Genomic DNA, 10,382 nt, shown 5'->3' with positions numbered 1-10,382 from the left:
GCATTTATGTACCTGGGTTTTTATACATGTAGATTTACAGTCAATGCAGGTAAGCAGCATGACAGAGAACTTTCCAGGCAGGGATGTAACAGTGACCATCATGTGTGCCTTGCAATTGTGACACACAGAAAACTTCTGGAACAGAAGGTTAAAGGACATGCAGATACACATTTCCAGCATATGCAGGGCAGATTCAAAGTTGAAACCTGAGTCTTGGTAACAGAGCAGGTTAAATACTGGCTGGTATATGAATTCCATTTGGTTTTTCTTCTTTTTTGGCACAAATCTAATGTTCAAGAGGTTAGAGGTATAAATACTGAAAAAATAGGATCAAATATTTTGGGTGTTCTACTGAGGCTGTGCTTGCACTGAATTGATGTTACCTTTTTCTTTGATTGGCCCAGTGCCATCACCTTCTTGCTGCCACATTGCACTAGGGCAACTTGATTTTCTAGGGCAGTAATTTCTTCTCAAGTCTGCATCACTGTGATTTGAACTAGAATATATTTATTTGCCATGCATTTGTATTGCTTCTCTTACTTGTCTGTAAATATTCCTTACTAGAGGGACAGACTTAGGTGTTGGCATGTTTCTGGTCAGGTCAGAACTCGCACAGCTCTGTAGCTGAGATAAGATACTTGACTGATCCAAGTAACTTCCAAAGAATTGTGTAAAAAAATGAATGGAAAAATTTGAGATTTTCACTGTTACAGAGACTGTTTTTACCTGGTGAATATCATCCTTCTCTGCACCAGAATACAGTCCAGATAGCTCATGGAGGCCATTTTTCTAAAGAAAAACTTTAATATGCTTTAAAATTGTCCTTGAGTCCTTGTGACTTATGATCTTCATAATTTATACATTCATGACAATGACTCCTCCCTGATTTGGCAATAATTTAGTGTTGCTGCTTTACAAAGTATTTTATTATTCCCTGCTTTTAGGAGGGGAAAAACCCTGTAAACAATACTTTTTGATGGTGTACCTCTCCTATTAAATACCTGTTGTCTGCTTAGCCACCCCTCAACCTGCCAAATTTGTAGTGCTTGAGAAACATTGCATGTCTGTACAGGCTCCATCAGGCAAACCTGAGCTTGTGTTCTGAGCTGACCAGCTGTGAACTAGAAGACTTCTGACAGCTTATTAGTTCAGGGCTGTACTGTGCTACTGAAGTTGTGTGACTTCTTATTCAGCTGCCTTGCCTCTAGAAAACTTGGAATGTGAGCAAAACAAGCTCAGATATGTCTGTTCAGCCCAATCCACACAGATCCACAGCCACTGAGAGTGGGAATTATGTAGCATCTAGGTTATAAATGCCTGAAGTCTCAATTGTGGAAATCCCCCTCAGCTGTCCCCTAGTGAGACAGCAGCTCTATTCTGTGTAACATTATTATTGCACTTGAACCACATATGCTTGTGGCAGAGTTTGAGTGACATCCAAAATGTTTTCCTTTACCCAAACCACTGGAAGACTCCATTTAGTGTTTTAGAACATGACCTAGTGCTGAACCTTGTTCCTTCCCCTCTGCTTTACAAAAGCATAGAGCATATTCCATTCTCTTCTCTTTTGGGGAACATTGAAACTTTTCCCATTCCCAAACAATTGCTCAGGCATTAGGATGATCCAGGTGGATGGACAGATTCCACTTTGCCTATTAATAACAAAAGTATCTCTGATTCTTTAACATCATGATTATTGCGCTACTACTTCCATTTTTCATAATGAGTAAAGAGGGGTTTCAACATGTTTCAGAAATTATGATGTATTTTGATAATAGTCAATTGACAGATAAAATCCAGAAGAAAATTATAAATGGTATCAGGATTAGATTCCTGGTTCTTCAAGAACAAAGCTTTTAAATTGACATTTTAAACATGCCATTTTAAAAATGTGACTACTGATGTGGTACAACAAACATAGAAGAGCAAGGCTTGGATCACTGCAGTTCTTTGCATCACTTTGAGGAAAAAATTAAACCAAGTGCAGTATCATTTTTGGTTTTTTATGATCTTTAGTAAGTATGAATTCTATAGAAGTAATTTCTTTTATGTGAAACTATGAAATTCTACTCTAGTCACAGTAAGTTCTAAAATCACAGCTACTTTGAAAAACTAAGAGCCTACTTAGTTCAGATTTAGGTCCCATCTAGAACAGGGTATGGAAGCTGGGACTCATGAAAAATGCACTGCCCTCAGTCTGATGTCATGTAAGAAAATAAGCCCTTATTATAAGGCTCAATCCAGACTAAAAATAGGAAAATCTGTGAAAACACCTTTTATTGGCAAAGTTTTGCAAACACTTTAGTTCACAAGTATGGTGTAAAAGCTTCATCCTTTATGAAACAAAGTATATTTATCACAAATTACAAAGTTTGTGGATTAACACTGAGTGCCTGTCTGCAAACATCTGCAACTGTTTTCCCCTAAAGCATATACAAAACACATATTTTTATACAAAAATTCACAGGAGCAGTAAGAAACTATTTCCAGCTCCATCTCTTACTGTTGATTTCAACAAAAAGTGAAGATACTTGGACTTTCTTATGTTGTATTGTCAGTCTTCATATGACATCTACTGCTTGGCCTCTGCTTCCAACTGAGTTTCTTGGGATTCCTCAGCTTCTGAAAGTTTTTCATCATCTAAAATTCAATATTACTGTTAGTCAAACATGCTTGTTCATATATACAGACTATATTGCAGAACTTTGTCCCACTTAAATATTTTATTTTGATTGCCTTAAATGTGTAGTTGAGTATCTCATTCTATAAAATGCTATGTTCAAACAAAGAAAAAAATGCTTCAAAGTTTTTAAGGATGTTATCTTTAACAGCTATTACTGGAAATATGGGTTGAATTCTATAGTATCAATTGAAACAAATGGTACCAGATTGATTCCAACCCCTTCATCTCTTTGCCTACTAATGGTTTATTTTATACTGAAGTCTTTGCACTGAACTGCTACTTTCTTCACAAAATCCTGAAAGGTGATCTATACATTCATATGAATTTTCATTTTCAAGACTAATACTTAAGCAAGTGTTAGTAACACGTAATAACAATGACCTTCTGCTAAAGTGCACCTAGGATTAACAGTTCATTCTGCTTAAGAAGATCTTAGAGAATGAAAGTCTGCTATTACAGTCCTCTCTGCATTTAATCAGGTCATGCTCAGAGGCTGCACCAATTGTTCTGTCTTTGAAAGACATGGCAAATATACAGCAAATAATATTTAAAACAATATTACCTGTATCAGAGTATGAAAAGTTAGTGCTGATTTGAAAATGTTAAGTATTTGTATGACAAAAGATGAGTATGACCAATTCCTGAATTTAGCTCTTGTGTCTGAGTTTTAGTCCCCACTCTATCACAGATCCACAGTCTGAGTCTTCCTTGTATTTCAATTTCTTTTTAGTAAAGCCTCAAATGATACCATGATAGTAGTGACATGTGCAAAACTACAGAAATAGGAATTATAAAATTAAATTTGGAAATATGCACAAGAATAATTTTCTGTAAGAAATACTTTCTATTAAAAAAAACCAAACAAACAAACCTCAAATTGCTATTCTCCATCCTCACATTTTAAAGAATTCTGCTGCCTACAAATTAATCTGAAGCTAGTCAGGAAACAGCACAGTGGGTAGCTTGCAGAAGAAAAAAAAACCAAAACTGAGCAGTCTTCAGGCTCTGGATTACTACTGGGGAAAAAATTCTGCCAATGCAAGAGGTCACCGTCCTCAATTGCACAGAGCTATCCCCCTGCTGGAAGTTGTGATTCCTTTTGATCTGCTAAAACCAAAGAACAGCACTTACTCTCCAGGGTTTGCTGAAGTTCATGGATGGTGCTCAGGAGAACATGGAACTGCTTCCTTCTCAGCTCCAACTGGAATGGTAAAATACATGTTGTAGGAAGCAGAGAGCACATACAGCCAAACAACTCATAACAGATGCTACATTTATTGTATTCCTAATAAATTATTATGAAAAACTTACCTTATCTTCAACATTTTCTTTAATGTGAGAAAGATTTTGCAGTTCTTTTCCCAAAGCTTCTAGCTGCCTGAAAAGATTGTCAGAGTATTCTTTAAAAATTCTGTAAAATTCTTGCAAAACAGATTTGCTCTAAGTAGAGGAGAAAGAACTATAAAATAAACCGTTTACATAAAACAAGTGAAATTATTTAGAGGTAAGGTCACTTCATTAACTATTAAACTGTTATGTTCTAGATTTGTAATTTCAGGACTTTTACAAAAAATTAGGCCTCCAAGCTGGAATACAGCTGTACCCTAGGCATTTTTAACAATCCAGCCCTGACACAACATGTTATTTACTTGACCCTACAATACAAGTTAAAGAAGGAGATTCATAGAGTCTTAGAATATCCTGAGCCAGAATGGACCCACAAGGAACATCAATCCCTGGCCCTGCACAGGATACCCCAAGAGTCATGCCCTGTGCTGAGAGCACTGTCCGAATGCTCTTTGAACTCTGTCAGGATTGGTGCTGTGACCACTTCCTTGGGGAGTCTGTTCAGTGTCTGACCACCCTGTGAGGGAAGAACCTTCTGTTCTCACTTGAGCTCACCCTGGACCACCACAACCCTTTCTGAGGCAAAGAATAGCAGGTACCATAATATGGTACCTGCTATTCTCAAATGAATATTCTCAATACATAATATTCTCAAATGAATACATAATATTCTCATAATATACATAATATTCTCAAATGAAGATGGAGCACCAACTCTTACAGCCAAACCAACAGTTTGGTCCTTCTGCTTCCAATGCCTATCATAGTTTATGCACCATGCAATGAGAGCAAACTGCTCCTGTAAAAGGTGAAGTGGACTGAAGCTGATCATCCCTGACTCATTAGCAAGCAGAGTCATAGAAGGGTCAACAAGGAAATCAACACTTTTTCCTGAAGCCATTGACAGCTGCTGCAACTAGCCTGGGTAAGCAACCACAAAAAGTCCTCCAATCCTAAGTACCTCACTGTGGGTGGGAAAAGGTCTATTTTAGTGCTGCCTGAGGGTGCTGTTTTTTTGAGCCCATGGACCTCAATGGGAATACCTAAGAGAGCTGTGTGTGACATTACTCCTTTCTTTGATGGAAGCAAGCTAACAGCTTATGGGCTCATACACTGATTTTGGAAGCATTTGGTTTCTAGTTTCTGAAAAACTTCCACTTAGCCAAATCTTGCTGTTTACACTGTGTTGTCAGGTGTAAGTAGACTGAGAAAGGACAGACTTTTTTTCTAGTAACATTCAAGCTCCTTACTCACTTTACATTCCAGAAAATCTTTGTTTAGCCTTCTTACTTTCCTATCTCCTTTTTTTAAGACTCAGTGTCATTTCTTGGTCCTCTGAACAGCTCTTCTGATACTGCATCTAATGACACTGTGGGCACTGTTGTTCAGTACTTCAGCTCCTATCACTTCCTGAATTGGCTCCTGTGCACTACTTGTGACTAAGCTGTTAACAGCTTCTTTTGTGCTGTATGACTTGTTGTTCCAAGAAACAGACACTTAAAAGCATAAAGAAAGTGGTTTTCTAAACTTTGTCCTATTATGCCACATAACCTGCAAAAGCTATAAATGTAACTCTTGCAATAAACCCTTCTGTTTCTTCTCACAAGATTTCTCAAGTATTCTTAGTGATTAAGAGTTCTGTGAAAAGTGTGACATTGTTAGTGAGGCTTCCTCTATCCTGAATTTAGGGTGGCCTTTGGTTCATTGTGTCATTTTCTGTACACCTTCCTATAGACTGCATTCTTACCAGCTGTAACTTACCACTCCTTCTAGCTTTGCTTAAGAAACTTATGCTTGCATATGTTAAGCAAAATTAGAATAATCCCTCCAAACCCAAACAACTCAGCATCCTCTAAAATAAAAAAAGTATAATTTATCACAAAATTATAGAATAGTTTGGGTTGGAAGGGACCATAAACCAACCCCCTGCCTTGGGGAGGGACATCTTTCACTAGACCAGATTGCTCAAAACCCCATCCAAACTGGCCTTGAACACTTCCAGGGATGGGGCAGTCACAACTTCTCTCATTTAGTTGTTTCTATTTTTAATTGACTTGTCTGAAAAGCTGCATTTTTGGTATTTCTTTATTAAAGTCTCACTTGATAAATATCACATGCTGACTAATGAAGTAAGAAGTAGTTAAGCCTCATGAGAATTGCCTGTAATAATCAAAGTTGGGGTAATGAAATCAAGGCACAGAAAAACAACATACAAGAAAGAAATGTGTGAAATACTGTCAGTGGCTTAGAGCTATAAAAATGCTATTATTAGGGTAATAGCATAACCAAAACACTTCCATTTGCTATGAAAGGCTATGGAATATGCAAAGACAGCCTCCCTGGGCAATTTCACTATAAGTGGGAACAGGATAAGTGCACAGCTGCACTTAAATGGGAACAGTAATCCCACACTGTATCTTTAATCAGTTTAAGAACAACAAACTCATAGATGCAATAAGTCCTGGAATATTTCTATGGCTCAGTAAAGTTAATCTCCCCACAACTGCCCCAAAAGCACAGACAGTGATGCAAACCCAGAATGTGACAAGCAGCACTGTGAGTTACATGCCAGACGAGTTGGACAACAGGTAGGTCTGACCTGCATGCCAGGGCAGGTTCTGTGTGGTGCACAACACAGCCTTTTATAACCAGGCATGCAGGAACAGCGACCAGAAGGAAAACATTAAAAAGAACTCTAGGAGCTTTCTCCTGATTTCTCTCATTCCTTGCTTGTGTGTTACCCATTTCAAGTGACTACTGAATCTGGCTGGTGCAAGTTAAAGGACATCCCACCATTAGTCTTTTCTTGACTCATAGGTAAACTGACATCAGATGTGCATTTACATCTCAGTCCACTTATTCACCTTAACAGTGGAAAAATTTCAACTACAGAACAATTAGCAATGCTTCTGACCCATACAGATGGGAGACTAAGGAAAGCTCCTAAGGGCAGAGAAACACAAGTTTTTATTGTGTCAAAGAAACTGTATAAATGTGAGGAAAGGTCAAACTGAAATCAAGGAAATATCAAGTCTGGTGACTTCAAGTTTACTGCTCTATTATAGTTTAATGTAGTTTTATACTTACTTTAGTGTTTCATGTCTGTCTGGGTGATGCTGTATGACTTTGGCCAATGCATCATATTCTGAAAGACATTGAAATAGTTAATCTAAATACTTCTGAAATTATGGATTCAAGGACCCAAAGTCATGAACCACAGAATGGCAGATTCTTTCTCCTTGAAAAACTGTTTTAATGTTTTTCAAAACCCCTTAAGATAGCTCTGCATTACTGCACACTTAGTCTTTTGTGTCTAATTCATAAACATTGGCTTTAGATACAATCAAATGTATGTGTACAGAAAATGGTGCTGATGTTACACATGAACATTAAAGATTTTTAGAAAAAAGTACAAAATGAAGCATGGATTTTTTTTTGTAATTTTTAGGATTTTTTAAAAAACTATAACACTTTAGGAACAATATTATGCTTATACAGGCAACTAACACAGCCATTTCCTGATAGTAAGACCATATATATGGCAACTACTTAATTCACCTGGGAAAATTTGTGCTGCAGACTGGACTGAATATATCAAAAAGCAAACACTTCAGATCTGTTTGTGAAGATGTAAGAACTCCACATTCCTACTGGGTAAGGTTATTTTAATTTCCACTTGAGCTCAAGAGTATCCACAGCATTGATTAAACAGTTGTATTTAAAACTTTTCATGTTATATTTCTAAAATTTCCTTTTAGCATTTCATTGGCATATCATGAAAAAGCAAATTTTTGCTTCTTCTCAACTGCTCATCCTTTAGAGTATTTTAGGTATCAATGAATGATGAGTATATAATTTCAAAAGTGGGAAAAAAATACACCTCTTAAAACAGGTGTTCAGAAAGGACACTGTTTTAGGTTTTCCTGATGATGGATGTCATTGAGAGCTGGTTCAATCCCGCCTGTGTCACCCATCCAAAACATTCAGTAGTGAGTGGAACCCACCAGGCTGATGATAGCAACCATGATGCCTTGCACTTCCAAACATTTAGAATCTATTTTCCAATACAATGTATTCTAAAAGATAAGAAAACAATGAAGCCTACCACTGTACATACAGACATGATGCCTTACCCTGGCGATTTTTTCGAATCCTTTTTGCTTGAAGGATTTGTTTTTTGCATTCAGATATCTTCTCATGAGCTGCAGCTATACTATTTTCTAAAAAAAAAAAAAAAAAAAGGAAGAAAGAGTTATGTTGAATTCAAACAATAGAAGTAAATAAGGTAATCTGCTAAACTAAAAAAGAGCTGTTTGTGACATGGTGTCTTGTTAGCTCCATCAGCTTAAAACCTATATACACTTCAACAGGTTAAAAAAGCCTCGTGTTTGTATGTATGTATTTTTGTATTTTACATAATTCCAAGTTGCTTATAGCACGTATATGAGTGTTATCTAGTAGGGAAAAAACAAATCCCAAAAAACTCCACACCACTCATCAGATGTCCATATTATGTTCACCAGAACTGGCTTGAGCTTACTCACAAGAGAAACTGTCAAACAGAAACCAGTAACATTTTTTCATGTTTACCTATATCCTTATAGATTTTTTCATAATTTTCCATCTCTCTTAGGTTCATGTCATACACCAGAAGAGTTTTTCCCATTGAAAATTCACACTGTGATAGAGTACTCAGCATTCGTTGGTACTGGCTGTATCTGAAAACAGACAAAACATTTACTCCCAAGCATCATCAATATAGTTCCTAACTTTACAGAGCAAGAAAACAAAACTTCATGTAGCATATGGGACTTCTAAATAATAATTATTTAATAAAGACAACACTTCAAAGATTCAGTGTATAATTTTTTTTGGAAGTTCAGTTAGAAGAGTTACCTAATTTAGGCGTAAAAAAAAAAAGGAGAACGACAGCAGCAGAAATACCAGCAGTATTTCCCTTCTCTAAGAGAACAAACGCAGAACTGCCAACTAAAATATCCGAGTCATGATCCCGTTATAAGAGCGGGGCTCCCGGCTGGATCACGCAGCAGGCACAGCAATCCTGAGGGCACTGGAGCGGTGCTGGCAGATTTCAGACACAGCCCGCAGCCTTCAGTGATTTCGGACCCGTCTGTAGCCCTCCTCTCCCAGCACAGCCCTCGGCGTTTGTCCTGGAAACACCACAGAGCCAAGGAAAAGCAGCTGTGCACGTTTTAACACGGATCTCTTCCAAATGGATCGAGCCCTGCTTTCCACTGAAACGCAAGCTAAGCGGTTCCAAGACTTAAAAACACAAAGCAAAACAACAGATACCCTTCCTCCTGAGATCCGGAATTACACCACTTAATGAAACTCTTCACCAACAAATTGATCCGCCTGTCGTCACCAGCTCCATCGCCATCGATCAGCAGCCGCTTGCGGATAACTTCATCTGAGGAAAAACTCCTGTTAAACCCTCACGCCATGGCAGCCGGCTCCCGGCTCCCTCCCGGCCCTCCAGGGAGCGACTCCCGGAGCCCGGGCGGGCGGATGTGCTGAGCCGCGGGGCCGGGGCGCACGGAGGCCCGGGGCCGCCATGGAGGCCCGCCTGTGGGGTGAGCGGCCCCGGGGCGGGCGCGGGGACCGCGGGCAGCCGCTCCCCGGAGGGCGGGCGGGGGGGCGCGGCGCTGCGGGGAGCCCCGGCGGGGGTCGCGGCGCGGGGCGGGAGTCAGGAGGGGAGGATGGCGAGAGGGAGGGAGGGAGGTCTCACCGTCGGTCACGGCCCCCATGGCGGCGAGTGCCGGAGCCGGCGGGGCGGCGGCAGCAGCGAGTGAGGTCAGCTTCCCACAATGCAGCCGGCGAGAGCGGCGGCCATGGAGGGGGAGGCGGCGGCTGCTGGGGCCTGAGCCGGCGGGCGGCGGACGCGCGGCCCGGGGAGGGCGGGCGGGCGAGCCCCGAGCCCCGCGTGGAACCGGCCCCCTGGCGAGGGGCGGCCCCGCCAGGTGAGCGCCCGACGGGGGAGGGAAGCGGCGGTCCCGCAGCCAGGCTCCACCTCCCCGCCCCCGCCACCCGCACCGGCCCCGCCGCCCCCCGCCCGGCCGCCCCGCCATGCCCCCGGCACATGGTGCCGCGACATCGAGGCCGCCGGCAGCGGGGGCGCCTCCGCTGCCCTCCCGCCACGGCCCTAGCTCGGGGTGTCCTCTCCGGGGTGTCCTCCCCGGGGTGCCCTCTCCGGGGTGCCGCCACCATCGCCCTCGCTGCTCCCGACCTCCCCGCACAGGGCTCCCGCACGGCCGCGGCGGTGTCGTCCCACCTGCAGTGATGGTGGTGACGGCGCAAGGAGGCAGGCGGACATCGCCGTGGTGGCGATGAC

The 10,382-nt window shown here is 41.3% G+C and overlaps 1 protein-coding gene across 1 annotated transcript; it reads right to left on the bottom strand.

Annotated features, from left to right (window-relative positions):
* Positions 1-2,260: 2,260 nt before the first annotated feature.
* On the bottom strand, positions 2,261-9,985 carry THOC7 (THO complex subunit 7). The gene is made up of 8 exons (XM_086845923.1): positions 9,780-9,985; positions 9,344-9,461; positions 8,621-8,748; positions 8,164-8,250; positions 7,118-7,175; positions 3,995-4,061; positions 3,815-3,884; positions 2,261-2,640 (listed from the first exon to the last, which is right to left on the bottom strand). Exons 1-8 carry the CDS (start codon positions 9,796-9,798, stop codon positions 2,573-2,575), a joined length of 615 nt encoding a protein of 204 aa, XP_086702049.1. The 5' UTR covers positions 9,799-9,985; the 3' UTR covers positions 2,261-2,572.
* Positions 9,986-10,382: the final 397 nt, after the last annotated feature.

The sequence above is a fragment of the Cyanistes caeruleus genome, chromosome 11 (assembly GCF_971803275.1).
Source record: "Cyanistes caeruleus chromosome 11, bCyaCae1.hap1.1, whole genome shotgun sequence".
Lineage (NCBI taxonomy): Eukaryota > Metazoa > Chordata > Aves > Passeriformes > Paridae > Cyanistes > Cyanistes caeruleus.
The sequence above is the reverse complement of the archived record's forward strand: the minus strand, read 5'-3'. Positions and strand labels throughout refer to the sequence as shown.